Consider the following 19,720-nt stretch of genomic DNA (forward strand, 5'->3'; position numbering starts at 1 on the left):
GGGCCTCGGTTTTCTAACCGCCCCCCCCCCGCCCCCGCGCCTGGCAGGGCCTTTTGGGTCCCCCCTTGGCCTCCTCCCCATTCTGATGCTCTGCTGGCCTAGGGTGCAGCCCATGACCCTGACCCTCACCGAGTCACAGAGACCTGCACAAGCGGAGCACTGGGTGGGTTTTGTGAAACCTGTGGCCGTGAGTGAGGTAAACTGAGGCTGCCCTGCCACCCCTTGGACCAGGTGGCCATGGCCAGCCTCCACTCTTATCTGTGACCTTGGGGAAGTCCTCCTCCCCCCACTCCTGGGTCTTGACATGGCCTGATAGAGTGTGAAGCCAGTGGTTGTCTGCACCAGGGCCTGTGACCTTGAAAAGGGTGGTGTAAGCCTAGTCCCGAGGACCTCGGGGAAGGGGAGGGACCGGGGTTGACGCCTGTAACAAAGGAGCCTGCTGTCTGACCAGGTCCCCCTTTGGCTGCTAGGCCAGCTTCCCATCACTTCCCGTAGCTCACAGTTTCTGGGGAGTGACCAGACACACGGGGCCACCTCTGCCTTTTTCACCACTGAGAACATCGAGGCAAAAAGGGCCATCCAGAGGCAGGCAGTACAAGAGAAAAAAGGGTGGCCCACCAACCCCTGCTGAGGTCTGAGGTGGCGGCAGGCATGTCTCATCCCTGCCAGGCGAAGAGAAACCCTGGTAGAGAGGGTGCACGGCCAGTTCCACGGGTTCCTTAGCAGATGGGCAGGGGCTTGGGAGGTCTGTGGGTCCCCCGGCACATGAGAGTGGGCAGGCAAGGGGGTCTCTTGGGCTTGGGAGGAAGGGCCAAGGGCTGGAGAGTATCCATGGCCACGTGGGGAGAGAGCAAGGTCATCCGGGAACCTGTGTTCTCACCACCGGTGACAAATGGGGTAAGCAGGGCCCTTAGCAGGAGGGATCTCATTCTGTGCTGGATGTCTCTGTGACAGCCCTTCCCCTCTCTGGGCCTCAGTTTCCTCATCTGTACCTGTAGCCAAGGAAAGACAGTTCTGCCCGGACTCAGGCAGGAAGGGAACGGCCCCGGCAGCTTCCTCCCCAGAGCTCAGACTTCCTGTTTAGCCACAGCTAAGGGAATTGGAAGACTGGGGGCCAGTCTTCGCTCACCCACTGCCCACTCACTGGGTGACCTCATGGGCATTGCCAAGCCCAGTTTTATTATCTGCCAAATGGGTTATGTCCGGCCCAGCCTCTATCCAGGCTCATCCTTGGCTCGGGGCCAGGTAATTTGTAGTGGCCCAGGTAGTGCCCAAATGACAAGCTCCTCTGGGTCCACCTACCCTGGGCCACCTGCAACATGGCCAATCCCACCCACCCCCACACCCCCTGCTTGCATGTGTGACACGGCAGTAATGTGGTGACGTGTGCACTCACTTGTGCCAGACAGACCCATGTACTATGGGACTCACTGGCAGGGCCTCAGTGCTGCACAGTCAGGGGCAGCCCTGCATACAGGCTCACGTATGCAGACCACGTCCACATGGACGCAGACTTACACACTGCTCCATGAAGTGCACGCTGAGACTCACCCTCAGACACACATAGGCAAGTGCACTTGAAGTCTTGCGCACACACATGCCTTGGGACACTGGCTGGTGCTGTGCACACGCAGGTACCACCCAGGCCCAGCCCAGCCCCAGAGCTATTCTGAGCCGGGCGTGGGGCCAGCAAGGTCAGAGACTGCCAGGTCCCAGCAGGCTCAAGCCACTTGTCACAGGCCCAGGCTGCCCAGACCCCACCCCCAGTCCAGGCTGAGCCCACCCTGACTCCGACTGGGGGGAAATGCCTGCTTCCTCCTCCCTGTTCCCTCAGAGCCAAAGCTTAACCCCTGGGGTTTCAGGCCCCAGGAGAGAACTCTCCGCAGTGTCCCCTGCCGCTGCCGACTGACTCTACTCATGGCTTCCAACCCAGCGGCGCTGGAAGCAGGACTGGGTTCCTGCAGGAAACCCTCAAGAGCTAAAAATAGCACACAAGGGACAAGCAAGGTTCTGCAGGCCTGCTCTCATGCTACCACGCACGAAGGGGACACTGTCTTCCAGGGAAGCCAGGTGCTCCGCCACCCCGAACCTGATGGGCCCAACTGGGAGCAGGGTGCGAGGGGCAGAGGGATCTCATGAGCTGCAGAAACAGTGCCGGACAGCGGGCAGAGCTGGGGCTGAGGGCAAGTTGGGAGCCCCAGTTCCTGAGTGGCCTGAGGCAGGACGCAAGCCCTCTCTGGGCCTCGATTTGTCATGAGTGAATAGGGGAGAGGAGTAAAGAGATGAATAAGGCTTGAGCTTTCAGGATGCTCCTCTCAGCATGGTGTTCACTCGGGGAGAACCGGAAATAATGCAGATGTCTGATAACGGGGGCAGGGGGTTCTTTGCAGTGTCTTATCTGGATGTGGCCACCCATTTTGCAGGTGACAGTTGAAGCTCCCAGCGGTGAGGTCACCCCCCGAGGACTCCCAGCTGTCAAACGGATTGTGTCCCAGAAGTCTTAGTTCCAAGCATTGAAGCATCAAAACCTTCAGAGGTTGTAATAACATGAAGCTACCGATTTACAAGAAACATAATTTTAAAGTTTAACTACTTAAACTTTCTCTCTGCTAATCTAGTGAATTTTGGATGATAGCTATTTTTTGTGGACATTTGTCAAAGACATTTAAATAATGCAACTTTCAAATGGTGTTTCTTGTAAATGTGTAGCTTTATACTTCTGAGGTTATTAAAGCTTCAAAGTGCATCAAAACTTTCAGGACAGCCTGTGACTGCAGGTAAGTGTGACTTCAAAGCCCATGTGACAGGTTTGACGGTGTGTTTGGGGTGCAGGTGGCAGTGGGGGGTGGAGCTAGGGTACCTGGGTCGGGTAAAAAGCTCTGGGGAAATGTACATGGTAAACAGCGCACAGTGAGATCTCAGCTGTGTTCGGGAGCCTGTGGAGAAGTGGGGACGACTGGGGACCCCAGTGGCCGTTTCAGAGGACAGTGGGGACATATGTGATGTATTCCCTTTCAGATTTCTTCATGGGACTTGCCCTGCTTCTTGGATGGAAAGATGAACTTCACGAAAAGAATGACACCCCGCCCCTCCTGGGCTGAGCCATCCTGTCAAGGAGAGCCGGCACCCCCATAAAGGTCCCTCGTCGTACCCTTCCTCAGCCCTGGGATGACAGTCTCGCCCCCATCACCCCACAGATGAGGACATGGACGTGCAGAGGAGCAATGCTATGCCCGAGGCCACGGTTAGGTCCACTGACCCCAGCCCCGTCCAACCAAGCCCCCTCTGACCCCTACCCTAAGGGTGAGCCCATGTTCCTGGCTGGTCAGTGTGGCCTTCCCTAGCCTGGCCCACGACAGGTGGCGTGAGGAAGTGGGGTGCGAACGGAGAGCGCAGCAAGTGGCTTGGGCTCTGGTGGATCCCTGTGTGCCTGGGGAGGATGGGGTGGCCCAGCCCGCCAGGTCCCCCAGACGCGGTCGCCCACTGGCGAGGGTCTCCTTGAGGGGTCCCCTGGGCCAGGCATCTCTGCCAGTGGCTCTCTCCTTTCCCTGCCTGCCCCGTCGTCTCCCAGTCCTGACACCTGTGCGTGTTGAAGGCTGGCCTTCTGCCCTCTACTGCATCAGCCTTGGTCCTGGCTCATCTACGGCACCTCCCAGCAAGAGCCCCACAAGCCTCTGGATCTGTAGAGCACCCGGTTCTGAGGGTGGGCCCGAGGCCCAAAGCACCCTAGCCTGCTGGGGTTCAACACCTGAGCTGCTCCTCCAGCAATCAATGGGAGGGGGGATGAATAATAATGGGAGGAAGGAAGGAAGGAAAGGAGGAAGGGGGGAGGGAGGGAGGGAGGGGAGAGGAAGGAAGATAAAGCAGAAGAGTCTCCCCACCCAGGCTGCCCACTCTTCCTCCACAGTCCTTTCTGGGTCCCAAGGCCCCTCAGGGCCTCCCTCCCTCCTCCCCTGCACCCCTGGGTTGTCAGGGCTCACCCTGGGGTCAGGACCACAGTGAGATGTGGGCCAGGTTCAGTGTGAGGTCAGGGTCAGGGCTCAGCTTTGGCAGAGGCTGAGGGTCAGCCAGAGCCCGCTTTCCCCGGGGGAGCCTACCCTGTCCCGCTAGCTGCAGATACCGGCTCCTTCAGGAACCTTCCCCGGCACCCACAGCTGGCAGCTCTGCCCATGTTATCCCCTGCCCCCCATCCTCCACCCACCCCAGCTCTGGTGTCCAGGGTGACCAGAGCTGCCTCTGGGCAGGAAGCCAGCCCAGAAAGCCCAGGACATCCCTGAGCTCCCGTCACCATGGCAACATGCCTGCCATGCCCCCCTCCACCTAGGTCCTGTACAGTGTTTCAAATTCAGAACGTCAAAATGGGAAGGGCCTCCTAGATCAAGAGATTCCAGCCCCTCCCTTTACCCCAGATGGAGAAACTGAGGCCCAGTGGGGAAGGCAGGGTGGGCTCTCGTCCGTCCAGGTGGGGGGGGGGGTCTGGAGTCTGATCCTCCCGGAGGGGGCGGGCCCTTCCCCGGCTCCTCTGTGGGGGCAGGCGGCACCGCAACCAGACACCAGCGATGAATAAATGATGCTCACTCGCAGCCTGCGACCACACCGCCACCGTCGAGCGCCAGCTGGCCTGGGGACCGTCGCCGGGCCTCCAAGCATCGCTGGGCTCCCGGACCTGCGGCACTGAACAGCGGGCGGCTCGAAGATGGTGGCCGGGCGGCGGCCGGGCACGGGGCCCCTCTGGGCGCTGGGCGGCGCTGCGCTGGGGGTCTGCCTCGCGGGGGTCGCCGGGCAACTGGTGGAGGTGAGACCTGGCGGGGGCGGGGGCGGCTCAGGGGGGCTGTCACCGTCCAGGCGGAGGACGGGGTGGAGGGCCTTTCTGACCGGGACCTGCGTTTTCCTTTCCTCTCGCCCTGGGAGACCTGGCTTAATGAGGTGACCTGCCTGAAACCTTGCAGGCTGTGCAGAGACGGCCGCGAATCTGAGGGCCCTGGTGTTATGGGTGGGTGCCGCTCCTGACTCCAAGGACATGCATCTCATAGAGGACACTCACCCTGACCTGGCCTTAAGCATTCTCTGTCTGACTGGGGGGTACGGGGTGCCGGCCTGTTGGGGTCACTCAGCACCTCTCCTCTAGTCCCCGGGTCTGATGAGGGCCCTGGGGTGAGGGGCGCATAGTCCTCTAGTCTGAGAGGGGGACCTAGTTCCTGACCCTAGCGACTGCTGAGGAGACAGCTTCTGCCCCAGAAGACCCTGCAGGGCCCCCTGCCCAGTGGGGCAAACACAGCCTGGGGAAGCAGGTGGGAGGGTCCCAAGCTGGAGGCCGGGCACAGGGGCCAGGAGACCCTTTGTGGAGCAATCACAAGTTGAGCTGGATGCTCGCTGAACGTTCTGCCTCACAGGGAAGGGGCGGGCAGGGCAGGACTCGGCCTTAGGCTCTGTCTTGGTCCTGATGATAACAGGGAGCTGGCAGAAGTTCCTGGAAGGGAGAGTTCCTGGTTTGGACAGGAGAGAATAAATCAGAAAAGGGCAGATTGTTGGAAGAACTGGGAGGAGCTCTGAGAGTGCCCAGGAAGAGGGGAGGAAGATGGCTGGGTGTTTGGCTGAGAGCCTGGCTGGGGCCAGGAAGGGCTGAGAGGGGCAGGCTGGGGGCCACCTGCAGCCTCCCTGGTCCCTCTGTACCCCGTTGCTGCTGAGCCAGGAAGGGGTGTCAAAGAGGCAGACCAGACCCAGAATTCTGGAGTGTGAGGCCAAGAGGCAGGGCCAGGAAGGAATGAAGGATGGAGCTTAGGAAAGCAGCTCGCGGAGAGAGCAGGGCGGCCCTCGGGAGAGCCCTGAAGTGTCAGGTGAAGGAGACAGGATGGGAGGGGAAGAACAGAGACTTATCCTGGAGGTCTCAGGGGACACAGCCCTGAACTGAAGAGTCTGGGGAATATGGCTGGGGACAGAGCTCTGCAGCCTGGTCTGAGCCTGGCGCTGCTGCTGACCAGGGTGTGTGATCGGAGGGCTGGGCTGGAGTCAGATATCAGCTCCAGTGTCCCTGTAAGGGGAGTCCGGCTGGCTTAGCCCCACGGCATGTGTGTGGGTCCTTCACTGGCTGCCCTGAGGCCTCAGGTGAAGAAACTGAGCTGGCCTGGGTGCCGGAGGGCCTGGGGATGGGTGGGGGCTGAGTCAGTCCTCAGCCAAGGACTCTTCCCCAGCTCCCAGGAGCGCGTCTTCTCCCAGCTCATTAAGGAAAATTGCATTTGGGGTCCATCTGCCTGCCATCATCCTGCAGCCTGTGCCGGGGCCTGGCCGAGCCCAGGGGATCCAGGGAAGCACCCGAAAGATGGGCAGGGCTGGGGTCCCGGGCACCGCCACCTGAGCCCTCCAGGCTTCACCCCTCAGGCCGTGAGGCTCTGATGGAAGCCGGGACCTCCAAGCTCCACAGTTCAGACCTCCGGCAGTGCCTGCCGCAAGGACATGCCAGCCTGCTACCCGTCACCCTCTACTCAAGCCCCTGCCACCGCCCTGACACTACCAATGCATGCTGACCACACCCACAAACGGTGCCTGACCCTGTGCCCCGCCCCCCAGGTGCACCTTACACCACACCTGTGCCTGACCCTGCATACATGTCGTACCCGCCCCAGTTCACCCTGGTTAAGTGAAAAGAGCCGGAATCGTGTACCAACCCTGGCACAAAGCACCTCTGGGTTACCAGGGACCCGTCATCTCCAAGTGTCCCCAACACATGCCGAAGGGTGTTTATTTAGTGAGGTGCCTGGCTTGTGGGAGGTACTCGGGCCTCCAGACTGCCCAGAGGACAGACTGTGGGCTGCCTTTCCCTCCCAGGAGGCCAGAGAGACTCCTAGGTGTGTCCTTGTCTGGTTAACCAGGTTAGGGCACCTGTTGCAGAGACGTCCCAGGTTCCTCTCTCCTTCTAAGCACTAATTCCCACCTCAGCCAACCTTGGTGACAGAGGTCATATCTCTGTCAGTCCCACAGATCAGGGACCAGTCTTGATCAGACCCCTTCACCCCACCCCAGGGCAGGGCCGTGTCCCACTGGGAAGGCAAGAGGAGTCTGGCGCTGCTCTGCTCGGGATTTACTCCCGCCGTGCTTACATCTTTTGGCCTCCAGGTGTCGCTGCCGTACTGTGAACAAATTATCTGGTCATGCCTGTAAAGACTCTGCCAGCCTTCTGGTCAGAGGCAGTGACTCTGGTAGGGGAGGCAACTGTTGAGGTCACCTGCTGGGGGACCTAGCCAGGTGGCAGAGTCTCAGGCCCAGACTGCAGCTCCACATCCCACCCCACACTGAGGGTACCTGAGAGCAAAGTCCAGAGGGCAGCACAGGCCTTGCCTTGTCTCTGGCCTTGGTCCTGAGTCCCCACCTACCTGTGGGGGCCCTGGCTGCAGCAGGAGGAGAGACCCAGAGGCTGCCTGAAGGGGCCTCGAACCTGGCGGGGACAGGCTGTTCCTTTCTGTCCCCTTGGTTTCCCCAAGCACCCTTGCAGTCCCAGTCCCAGCTCCACGGGGCTCTGCTCCCTCCTCTTGCTTTCAATCAGGAACTCCCCAAGGTCTAGGGCATTGGTCATGATTCTAGGAGAGTCTGAAATGCTCGCACTGAGTCCTCGCTGAGACCTGGGTCTCTCTCAGCCCAGCCCTGCCCCGGCCTCTGCCCGGCTCACTGCCCTCTCTCCCCATCCACAGCCCAGCACGGCTCCGCCCAAGCCCAAGCCGCCCCCGCTGACCAAGGAGACGGTGGTGTTCTGGGACATGCGCCTGTGGCACGTGGTGGGCATCTTCTCGCTCTTCGTGCTGTCCATCAGTGAGTAGCTGCCCCCGCCCCGCCCGACACGCAGTGAGAGCTCAGCGCCCCGGCCGCCAGCACCACCCCCAGGCGCTCGGGGCAGCAATTCCGGGCAGTGTGAGCAGGCCAGGCGCCCGCAGGAGGCCTGCTGCGGCTTCTGGCACCTCCGGCTCCACACAAAGTCCCTGTGGAGGGCTGACAGGCGGTGGTGACCTGAAGTATTCTCCCCGGCCGGGGATGCAGCCACAGGGCAATTACCGTAATTACAGGGGACTCCAGGAGCCAGGACGAGGACGTGTCATTTTTCCCTATAGCGGGCCTCCTGATGCTTTTCCTGCCCTTCAGCCAGCTTAAAGGGCCCACACCCAGGGGCCCCAGCAAGGCCACCCTGGCCGCAGCTCAGCCTGGAGACTCCCCAGATGCCCAGCAGATGTGTCTCCCAAACTGCAGACCCTGCCTTGTCCAATACCATTGCCCCGAATGACTCACACCCACCTCAGTTAAAAGCAGGAGACCCCCTTCTCTCCCGGGTCTGGGCACCCTGCTTTCAGCCCTCCTTCTCTGGCCAGGGTCTGGAGTTGGGTGGAGGGGGCAGAGAGATGCCAGCTGAAGGTGGGGGGGGCCACCGTGGCACTGTGTCTGAGGAGTTTCCTACAGGCCACAGGCAGTGGGGAGCGGCCCCCACAAAGACTGCAGAGAGGAGGGGTCCCCAAGCTGCCTGTGGGGGAGCGTGGGTGGGGCTTCCGGGGGGCTGCTGGAAAAGCACCCTGGGCAGAAGCAATGTGTGGGCACGGGTCTCAGCTAACCCCTGCAGGATGGTTACAGAGGGCACCCCAGGCTGGGGCTAAAGTGGCATTTAAGTCCCAGCGGAGTGGTCCTGGGTGAGGTCCCCTAAGGGCAAGGCCCCCCACACATGTAGGACCCGAAGGGTGACAGGACACCAGATTTGCATGTGCTTCTCTCAGCACCAGAAGTGCCCTCCCCATGAGAGAACGTCCACCTCCCTAACCCCCGCCATTGCTTCTTGCCTGGGTGGGACCAGGATCTGAGTGGGAGGCTGCGCTGTGTTCTTAGCCAAGGCCAAGGCCCAGTCAGGCTGCTGTGCAGGGGCCCCACAGACAGACAGACGCAGCTCCAGTGTCCACGGAGGGGCTTCCCCCACCAGCAGACAGGGCGGGGCAGCATCGGCCCTGCTGGGCCACAGGAGCAGTCTAGGGTGGGAGAGCAGGGGGCAGCTCTGGGACACCCGGGGAGCAGGGGTAAGGGCATGGTGGGGCCTCAGAACACACAACGGCCTCTCCAGGGCTCTGCTCAGCCCCACGTGGTGGAGATGCCCGGAGCCCAAAGCAGCACAGGGACTTCAGCCACACAGACTGACCCCGGCTCCTCACTGCATTTCGTAGAAAGAGTAAGGATGGTCCCAAAGGCCCCTGAGCTGCAGAGCAGCACTGGTCACCTGCACGCAAGGCCCAAGGGAACGGGGATGGCACAGCTGATCTCCTAAGGAGGCGGCAGCTTTCCTGCCCCCTGGTCCGCTTGGGCCTGGGAGGCGTGACTGCTACAGGAGTATCCCCCCCAGGCCTGTGTGAAGAAGGGCTGGGACTGGGTGGGGTGCCTCTGGGGATCTCCTCAGCCTGGGGCCTTGTATCCCAAGCCCCTGTCTGGCCCTGGAACTCAGTCCAAGGCGCTGCCTGGAGAGAGGGGCCAAGTTTGAGCCCTGCCCCGGCCTCCAGGGGCTGCCCCTGGGACTCCCTGGAAGCCCAGGCCTGCTGGGTGTGGAAGCAGTCCTTGTGGAGAGCTCCCGAGCCTGCCTGGTCCCGCGGAGGTGCCCTGTGGGTGGCTGGGAGAGGCGGCCGGAGTCAGTGAGGTTGGGTTGGGAGAACAGCCTTGGGCATCAGGCACACACACCAGGGTCTGGAGACCAGGACCCAGGGCTTTGGCTCAGAAAGGCCTGCCGTCTGCTCAGGTCTCCCTGCAGACAGCAGAGTCTCCTCAGACCTGCTGTTGGGGCTGATGCAGCCCCTCCCCAGAGCAACCCTGGATGCTATTGCCCACTCCATCCATCCATTCATTCATTCATCCATTCATTCATTCATTCAGGGGTCCAGTCTTGTCCTCAGCAGCAAAAGCTTTGAGACCATCTTTCTCATCCATTCATTCATTTTTTTCCTTTGATGTTGTGAGTCTGTGAAACTCAGTGGGGCCATAATGTGTGGCCAAAGTTGCACAAGACGCCTCCAGACGGTGCTCCAACCCAGGCCACGTAGGTCCGGCCCACCTTCCCCAAAATATGCCCGGCTTACCCTGCCTGGCCTTCCTGTCCCCAGGAGTCTGCCAGAAAGTCATGTCTGCTCATCTGATTTATAATAGGAAGTAGCTCCATTCCCTCTCCTGAGGCTGGGGTCAAGGTGGTCAGACTTGGAGTTGGGGCGTGGGGCTCAGAAAAATAAACTCAGTCCAACCAGGTCCTGGCAGCCCTCCCCTGACCTGCCGTGTCCCTCACCGGACCAGCCAGCTCCATGCCCTGGCCCAGCTAGCGTGGGTGCAGCCGCCCTCGGCAGGAAAACCGCTTCTGGAATAGCTCTGTCTGAGGTGAACGCCCCAGGGCAGGTCTGAGCCCTTGCCCCAGTCACAAGAGGCGGAGCCCAGGCTGGGCCTCTGGGAAGCTGAGGAGGGTGCAGCTGTGTCCCCGGGGTCTGAGGCCACGCTGGCTCTGCCCTTAGGGGCCTGGGGGGACAAACTAGGATGCACGCAGAGCCCACAGGCCTGGGTTGGAGGCACAGGGCGCCTCCGGGAAGCAGTAGCTTGAGTCACAGCATAGCCGTCTGCCCTGCTCTCCGGGAATTCTGTCCCAAGGGTCCAGGATCAGACAGACCGGTGCCGAGTGAAAACGTGAGACCCCTGTTCAAAAATGATTCAGAATTCAGAACAGTGAGAGCAGAGCATTCACCCAAGCACCAGGCCCTTCTCAGAGTGGGGCGCTCTGTGAGTGCACGAAGCCAGCCCCACTCGGGAGGGAGCTTTACAATCCTGGGGACCACCAGGGTTTTGGCACGAGGCGGAGCCTCCTGGCCCAGCCTCTTAGGTGAGCGCCCCCAGCCGGATGAGGAGTCTGGGGACCTTCCTGGCTGTCTGAGCCCAGCCCTGGCCAAGCTGCCTCTGTGCCCCTCCAGTTATCACTCTGTGCTGTGTTTTCAACTGCCGCGTGCCACGGACCCGGAAGGAGATCGAGGCCCGGTACCTGCAGCGAAAGGCAGCCAAGATGTACACCGACAAACTGGAGACAGTGCCACCCCTTGATGAGCTCACAGAAGTCCCTGGAGGTGAGCAGGCCAGGACACCAGGGGACAGGAGTTGGTCAGAGGGAGGCAGGTAGAACCAGGAGGTGTCATGCAGTGGGGAGAGGTATGAAAGAAGGAAGAAGTGGGGGCTTGGGTGTGGGAGACCATGGTGCAAGCCTTGGCGTGCCTACTTACTCCGGCCACACATCTCTCTGCTCCACAGATGATAAGAAGAAGAAAAAGAAAAAGGACACTGTGGACACAGTGGCCATCAAGGTAGAGGAGGACGAGAAGGACAAAGCCAAGAAAGGATAGAAAGGACGACAGCTTCCTGGGGACAGCAGCTGAGGCTGGCAGGCCTGGGGCTCACGTCCTGGCCAGGGTCCAGGTGTCTTGGACTGCGAGCTCATCCACGGACCGCAGAGGCTGTAGAACATCCTCTCTCTGCTCAGAGGGAGTTGCTGAGGCCCATGGCCATGTCCTTATGGCCAATCAGGGGCAGGGACGAGACTGCAGGTGTCCTGCCTCCCAGCCCAGACTCCGCTGCTTTCACACCATCCTTGTGGCCATGCAGCAAAGCTGGTCCAAGGTCGCCATCCCTCTGTACGTCCAGAGCAGCCTCCCCCTGCCCCTTACCCCCTGCCCCCAGACATGGCTCCGTCCCACCCTTTGGCCAGAAACAGCAGTGGCTCTAAAGGGGCAATGGGAGGTGGGTTTGCCTCAGGAAAGGCGCATGAACTGGATGCATGCCGGGAAGCTGCGGCAGCAAGAGGTTCTCAGACTCGGCTGGATAGCAGTCCTGGGCCGAGGGGTCTGGCCCGAGCCTGGCGGGGTTTCTGGCCTGCTGGGGTGAGCAGAGGTAGCCAGAAGCAGGAGCACCCCCAGCCCAGCCAAGCTCCTGGCAATGGCATGCACTTACTTTACACTGTGTTATGGAGCTGAGGCTGCTGGGAGGCCAACGTGAGGGGCTGGGGCTGCCGGGTGGGGGTGCAGTCACAGGCACAGAGGCCAAGGCCAGCAGGCCAGGGGGAGAAGGGAAGAAAGCTGGCACCGGGGCCCCATCTTAGGAATCCAGGGAGTATCTGAGTAGTCAGGGGTGGGGGCGGCCCTTGGGCTGCTTGGGGACCCGTTCTCTGCTCAGAAGGGGTCAGGGCCCGGCAGGGTCACCAAAGCGGGCAGCGAGGGGTGGAGGCGGCTCCTTCTTCTATGAAGCATTCTCAGCAGCACTGCCTCAATGGCACGGCTGATGGGAAGGCACAAGGGCCCTGGGAGACTGGGCCTGCTGGGATGATAGGTGCACAGAGGGGCTTCCAGGGGGTGGGGAGCAGTAGCTGAGGCCTCCAGACCTGGGCCTGGAGACTAGGGAGAGACCAGGAGTTTCGGAGCCAGGGGAGCTGATGGAAAAGGCCCCGCTGCCCTGCACCCCCACAGGTTTGTAAATAAAGCTTAGTGCCTTTTCATACCCACATGATCAGGAGTGAGCCCTCAAGACACCCCGTCCTGGAGCACACGTGTGAGGGCTGATGCAGCCACTGCTAATAGGTTCCGGAGGCCAGACCGAAGTCCCTCCCCTGACTTTTCTCCAAGCCTGAATTAGGGCGAGCTGGAGGGAGAGACCGTGACCAAGAGACAGAGGGGGGCCGCTCCCGCCAGCTGGACACAGCCAAGGCAGGGCCTCAGGGCTGGGGGAGCAGCCGGCTTCCCCCTCCCCTCCCCTTCTCCCTTTGGCTTCCAATGGGCCTTTGACGGCCTGAGCCCAGTGCTGGGGACACACAAGAGTCAAACCTGAACCCTGACCAGGAGCAGTGAGAGGGCCAAGGGTTGTGGCAAAGGTCATTCTGTCCCTACAGACCAGAGCCCTCCTGTGTGGCTGGGCAGCAGACGCCCAGAGGGGCAGCTGGTAAGGCCTGAGGTGTCCAGGCCCAGGCTCTCTGACCTCTGACCTGGGCCCCAGTAGCCCTTTATGGTCAGGCAGGGCTGCTGATGGTGGGATTAATTTCTGACCCCAGTGGGCACCTGCCCCAGTCTCCAGGGAGAGGGTGGCACTGGAAGGTCAGGGTCCACTATGGTGCTTCAAGACAGTGACGGGGTGTGTTCTAGCCACTGGCCAGGAGACAGGCTAAAGTCAAGCAGAACCCGACTCCCACTGGAGTGTTCCAGAAAGAATACACTCAGCTCCCTGGCCCACGCAGAGTGACGCCCTCACCCAGCTTCACGCTGTGTTCTGGCAGCACCACCTTTGGCCCGGACGGTGTCACCCAACCTCGATGTCATCCCTGCACACACGCTCCCTCCACCTTCTGCAGGAGCCTCCCCCAACCTCGGGATAGAGGGGGTCCTGAGCCTCGGCACTTTGCACTGCTGGAGCCCCCCCAGCTGCCCCATCTGTTCAGTCATCTCCCTCTGGAGCGGGCCCAGGGGGTGAGGGGCCTCCAAGGCCCAAGGAGGAGGCGGCGTGGGGAAGAGAACTGTTTAATTGAGCATCTAGCTCCCACCCTGCCTTGTGGCGACGGGAGAGTGGCACCTGCAGCGTTCTGGGTGCAGAGGCTGAGGGGGACCCCCAGGGACAGCCGAGCGCGTCAGCGGGCGGCCAGGAGGCTGAGGGGCAGCGGCAGTGCCAGTAGCAGGACCCGGGATGGGGCCAGCAGAGCCTGCCCACTCATGCGTTCCCAGATCCAGTATTTGTAGGCGGAGATTCGCAGGTAGATGGGTGGGGCCTCCTTCTTACCGCAGCCTGGGCCCCAGCTCACCATTCCCACCAAGTACCACGTGTTCTCCACGGGACAGGCCAGGGGCTCCCCGCTTATCTCCTGTGGGAGGGGCAAGAGGGTCAGGGAGGCTAGAAGTGGCCCAAGGGAGATGTGACCCGGCTCAGGGGCCAGCCGGGCCCTCACACCAGATCTCCCCACAGTCCCCAAGCATCGCAGGGCTGAGAGGGGCCCAGGAGACCCTCTGCAGAGGGCTGCATCTTCCTTCTCTCTGGTGCCGGTCCTCCATCCCCCCTTCTTCAACCCACCCTCCTCCACCTTCCACCATCACACTGCCCCCTCCCCCACCAGACCCCCATCTCTTTCCCCCACCCCCTCCTCTTCCCCATCTGCCTGCTCCATCACCCCACTTGTCCCCTCCTCCCCCTCCTCCCAGTCCTGGCCAGGTGCCACGGAAGTCCGCGAGTGGAGGTGCAGGGCTCACATAGCAGAAGTGTTCCCGGTCAGTGTCTTCCGCACACAACATCTGGGTATTGATGATCCGAATCACCAAGGGGATTTTGGAGAACTTGTGGTAGAAGCTATCACACTGTTGGCTGCTCAGGATGGTGACTTCCTTTTCCTGAATGGTCCGGGACTGGGGCCATTTGCCTGTGGGACGGGAGCCCTGCTCAGGCTCGGTGGCCCCACTGCCGCCCACTGCCACCGGCCTTGTCACCGACCTCCCTTTGCTCCTGGCCACTCCCCCAGCCTCTTCTACCTGCCACCCAGAAGCCCTGGAGGTCTCTCCAGGTTCAGCCCACCTGCCATGCCAGCCGACTTTTCCCAAGCACCCTGGAGACAGAGATCTTGGGGCAGGCTGCCCACCCTCGGCCTTGCTGGGCCTCACTCCCCACAGAGCCCATTCCTGCCTCGGCGTCTGAGCTTTGCCTCGCCTTCCACTCCGAATGCCTGCCAAGCTCCCCCACCCCCCCTCCAATCCGTCCTTTTCTGCAAGCCCTCCTCACAGGCCTCTCTCCCCACTGAGCTTGCCGGACGCCCCTTCCTGGGTTCCCCGCACTTACCCCCCTCCCCTCCTCCTCTCTCTGCCCCTGGCCTGAGTGAGGAGACAGGAGATTTCCAGCCATTCCCCAAACAGTCCACGACAGGAAAGACCAAAGGCCACACCCCTCCTCTGGGCTGGTACCCCTGTGGGGTGTTTTTAGGTAAGTTGGCTACGTGAAGCTACAGGGAAGGGCAGCTTTCTGGTGGGAAAGGATAGGGGACCTAGAAGGGAGTGGATGTTCCTGGGGCTCGTGAGGAAATGGACCCTCAGATGACCTGGGGCAACACTCCCCCTTCTCAGGCCTTGCTCCTCAATTGGGATGACGTGGGATTGAGGACCAAGGGGGGGGCACCCAGAGTGACTCCCAGCCTCTGGACACAGACAGTCCTTGGCCGGCCATGGGGGGCTCCTCTGGGGAGCTTTTCACAGGTACAGAACCCCACCCCTCACTTTGAAGGACCTGCTTCGAGCCATGGCCACCCCGGGTCGGTGCAGACAGCACGCGCTTCCTCTGGGCCCCTTCTGCCCCAAGGACGTCCTGTGTCCAAGCCTTGGCCTGGGCCCCCGTGTTCGCCAAGATCAGTCTCTGTCCCCAAAGGCCTGAATGACCATGGTGCGCTCGGCAGTGAAACCCTCCCGGGGAAGGAGACACCGGGTACCAGAGCCCAAAAGGAAGGGCAGGGCAGGGGGCTGGTGGGAACAGTATCGCTGACACTCAGACACGTCTGTCCCTGCAGACCCCAGCCGGTGCCCAGGCACTTTCCCACACCACCTGGGGTCCGAGGTGGGGGGGGGAGGCTGTGACTCACCGTTCGCCTTAGGGAGCCCCCAGCCCGTCACAGTGCAGAGGGAGTGGGTCTTCACCTCATGCTCTATCTCAGGCAGGCAGATGGGCCAGACGTACTTGCTGAACGTGAGCTCCTGCTGCAGCTGCAGGAGAGCAATGTTGTGGGCCTGGCCGATCCAGGACCACAGGCGACGGGCCCGGAAGCGTTTGTTCATGATGACCTGGCGCACGGGGACGTCGGCGGTGGTCTGAGCCACCTGGTCCATCTCGGGGCTCCCCACGCGTACTGAATAGTTAACATCTTTCCTGGGGGAACCACCAAGGGAGTCCGCCATCAGCTCCAGGCACCCCGCCCGGCCTCCACCCCATTGCTGCCCTCTGGGAAGATCCAGGCAGGCCGCCCACCAGCTGCAAGCCCAGAGCCTCTCCTCACAGCGGGTGGGTCAGGGCCCTGCATGCACAGTGTGGTCGTATGCTCAGAACCACCCTTTGTCTTTATGGGGGGGGGGGGGAACCAAGGTTCAGAGAAGCCCAGTGACCAGCTCGAAACTATGCAGCTAGGAAGTGAGGGAGGTGGGAAGTGGACCCAGCTTTCTCTAGTTCCAAACTTCGGATTCTGTCTAGTGGCCCCGGGCTGGGCCCCAAAAGTGACAGGGACCCCATGCAATCAGCCCAGGCCTTGCCCTCTGGCTTCTTTTCCCAGCATTCCCCTGGAGTCTTGGTGTCAACTGTTAGGCTTGGACCGCTTCTGCCCCTGATCAACCCTCATGGCGGCAGAGATGCTGCCCTCAGGCCACTCCCATGGCACGGGAAGGTGAGTGTGCCTCCCCCCCCCCGCCGCCCCACACTGAGCATCTCTTTTCCTGTCTGTCTTCCCAGCAACCTGAGAGAAGCGATCTGTCCCTTCTCTGCCCCCCAGTGCCCAGGCCAGGGCCTGGCTTCCAAGGAGTGTCAAAGGCTGTTGGTTGAAGGAAGGAAGGAATGTGTAAGTGAAGCAAAGGGTGCGGAATGGAAGAATTAGGCCCTTCTCTCTCTGGATAGAAGAGGGGAGGCCCAGACGATGGCTTCCAAGCCCCATTTCCTGTCTGGAAGACTGCATAGGACCGAGGGACCAGGAGAGGGGGACGAGCTCCTGCTCCCAGGAAAGGATCTGTAGAACTCAGCTCCCACCTGCTCGGAGCTGGGGTGAGGCTGGGTTAGAACTGCAGGGCTTTGCCAAGAGCGCAGCTGCCACTGAAGGGCCAGCTGGAGGGAAGACTGGGCCCCGTATGACTCCAAATGCCTCTCCACCAGCCCACCCAGGCCCCGACTCACGGCGTCAGGCAGTGGGCCACAGTCAGCACCCACTGGGAGGCAATCAGGGTGCCTGCACAGATGTGTGTGCCATTGGCCCGCACACTGACCATCCACGGCCACCGCCGAGCCACAGCCTCTGGGTCCCTGAGGGTGGGGTCCTGCTCCTGGGACATACCACAGGCTGAGGAGGAAGAGGAGAGCTTGATGAGGCAGAGGACCTTCCAGCCACATGCCATGGCACCTTCCCTTCCCCTGCCCTCAGCGCGATCCTCCACTTCTCCAGCCTCTGGCCGGACACTGTCCAATGCCTCTCCTTTGCACTGGTCATCACGAAACGGTGCCATCTGTCCCCATGTGCACTGGGGTATCTAACCTCAGAATGGCCTCAGTGCTCCCCAGGTGTCCCTCTCCCTGTCCCCACCGTTCGGACCCCAGAATATTCCCACTGGCCCCTTAGTCCTGGCCAGATCCTTCACACACTCCACCGTGTTTCCACCTGGCCCCCTGCTTCAGTCAAGGAGGACCCCTCTCCCTCTTCCAGAGCCCCCTCCAGTGATTCAGAGAGAGACAGGCAGATGACCTAACAGGAAAACCAGCCGTGTGCACGAACAGACACAACACAGGGAGCACAGCCCAGGGAGCACCACTGGAAGCCCCCGCCAACATGGAGCCCCATCAGCCCTCAGGGAGGGCGGGCCTGAATCACAGTGAGGCTCCTCCCACTCCACACGCCTGCTGGGCTGGGTGGCTGTGGAGACTCTGGCCTCAAGACAGCCCACTCTGCTGGAGGGGTGGGTGTCAGTGGGTGCAGACTCTTCAGAAATTATTTTGAACTGCAAATGCATACAGCCAACATCACGAAAGACCCACTCCCAGGTGTGTTCCAAACGGAGCAGTGGCTTGTGAAACAGGGGTAGGTGGGCCACAAGCGGCGATTGTAAGTGCTAATCCAGGAGAATCCTGGCAGAGCACTGCTGCGTTGGGTGTGTAAGGCCGGGGAGTGGCAGTTCAATCCTGTGAACTGAGTTCCAGGACAAGGAGTTACTTCCCTCCGGGTCTCAGTTCCACACGTTTGAAAGCCACTGCTCAAGACAACGCTGGCGTGTGTGCCCAGGACACCCACAGGAAGGTTCCCTGGAAGCTACACTGGAGACCCCCCAACCCCGCAGTCCGTGTCTGGGAGCCCGGGGCACTTCCTGTGCCTTCTGTCTCACCGGATGGGAGGCGTGGCCCATCCTGATGCTCACTCAACACTCGTCCCCCCCGGATCAAAGGTTTGGAAATCTCCTCCAAGCCCCCTCCCTGATGGAATGAGTCCACAGTACTCACTGAGTGGAATGACTTGAGAAACAGGGTTCTCCGTGGTCGGCAGGGTCAAGGTCGGCAGGGTCAAGGTCGGCAACGTCAAGGTCGGCAACGTCAAAGTGGGCAACAGAGTGGGAGTGGTAGCGGCCTGCCGGGGGAGGCGAGGCCCACCTGAGGGACAGGTGGCACTAGGGACACAGGGGGCGCCAGAGTCGCGGGAAACAGCCGCAGACCCTGCCCCCAGGGCTTCGCCTGTGCCCAAGCAACCTGTGGAAGGGTGCAGAGAGGGTCAGAAGTGGACAGCGAGGCCCTGGAGTGAGGAAGGGGAGAGGGAGGGCGGACTCACCCTCCGGCCTGAGCAGCAGAAGCAGCAGCAGGCCAGCCTGGGCCAGGAAGGGCGCAGATGTCTTGTACCAGGGCTCCATCCCGGGGATGCAGCAACTGCGCCTGCCCCGGAGTTCCTCCTGCGATGGCGCCCCTGCACTGGCCGCCCACGACGGCTCCTGGTGTGTGGTGGGTCCGGACGTCCCTGGTCCTGGTGCACGCTGCGCCCCGCTGCGGCCTCCAGCTTCCGGGGTTCCGCCCACAAGGGCGCCCCCTAGTGACTGTCCATCATACCTGCCAGACCTGGAGGGCAGGCTAGTTGCCTGGTTTCTGGTCCTGCCTGGGGCCCTCTGATTTCCTGGTACCGCTTGGCCAAATAGTTTTCCGGAGCCCCTCAACTAACCTCGCCAGTTCCTGTATTCACCGGCTCCTGCAGCCCACTGGCCTGGGCTGGTTTCATGCCTCCATCCCTCCCCTGGTGAGATGGCCCAATCCCTAGCTACTGAAATTAAGCAGATTGAAAAGTTTTCAGTAAAGATTTTTAAAGACTGCACAGTTTTGCCCTGACAGGTGTGGCTCAGTCAGTTGGGCATCATCCAGCAAAGTGAAAGGTGGCCAGTTGGATTCCCAGTCAGGGCCCATGTCTGGGCTGCAGTTCAGTGCTGGCACATGCAAGAGACAACTGACCGATGTTTCTTTCACACATCGAAGTTTCTCTCCCTCCCTTTCTCCCTCCCTCCCCCCTCTCTAAAAATAAATCGATAATACATAATTTTTTTAAAGATTACATAATTTTAAGCAGTGCACTGCCCCCCCATCCAACCTCCATTCAGCAAAGGCCCTTCCCTGACAAAGCCACCCACTTAGGGACGGTGGCTCGGGTGACGCTTCCGTTCCCAGAGAAAGAGTGGCAGTGATCATCAGGCCCTCCTGGGAGCAGAAGGAATTGTGTTGGAATTTGGGGACTGATTTGATGGCTCAGTGACATAGGTGGGTAACACAGTTAGAAAGCAGTGCGGGAGAGAGCCTATGAGAACCTTTGTTTCCAAGCTGTGGGAAAATTCTAGCCTAATAAAAGGTAAGGTCAAAGTTCAACCACACCAGGACCGGTTAACTTTCGCCAGGGCCTGCTGTCTCGGGAGACACCCGGGTGAGCCATTCAGCACTCCCGTCTCTGAGAAGACAGCAA

The 19,720-nt window shown here is 61.1% G+C and overlaps 2 protein-coding genes across 2 annotated transcripts; one reads left to right on the forward strand and one right to left on the reverse strand.

Annotated features, from left to right (window-relative positions):
- The first annotated feature begins 4,696 nt into the window (after positions 1-4,696).
- On the forward strand, positions 4,697-11,381 carry TMIE (transmembrane inner ear). The gene is made up of 4 exons (XM_053669539.1): positions 4,697-4,795; positions 7,686-7,803; positions 10,959-11,116; positions 11,301-11,381. Exons 1-4 carry the CDS (start codon positions 4,697-4,699, stop codon positions 11,379-11,381), a joined length of 456 nt encoding a protein of 151 aa, XP_053525514.1.
- A 2,264-nt stretch (positions 11,382-13,645) lies between these two features.
- PRSS50 (serine protease 50) lies at positions 13,646-18,632 on the reverse strand. Its single transcript, XM_053669285.1, has 6 exons — positions 18,554-18,632; positions 18,232-18,474; positions 16,921-17,083; positions 15,629-15,912; positions 14,259-14,425; positions 13,646-13,876 (listed from the first exon to the last, which is right to left on the reverse strand). The coding sequence occupies exons 1-6, from the start codon at positions 18,630-18,632 to the stop codon at positions 13,646-13,648; spliced, it is 1,167 nt and encodes a 388-aa protein (XP_053525260.1).
- Between the last annotated feature and the right edge of the window lie 1,088 nt (positions 18,633-19,720).

This window comes from Artibeus jamaicensis, unplaced genomic scaffold, assembly GCF_021234435.1.
Source record: "Artibeus jamaicensis isolate MK-2021 breed Jamaican fruit bat unplaced genomic scaffold, CSHL_Jam_final contig_519, whole genome shotgun sequence".
In the NCBI taxonomy this organism is placed as follows: Eukaryota; Metazoa; Chordata; class Mammalia; order Chiroptera; family Phyllostomidae; genus Artibeus; species Artibeus jamaicensis.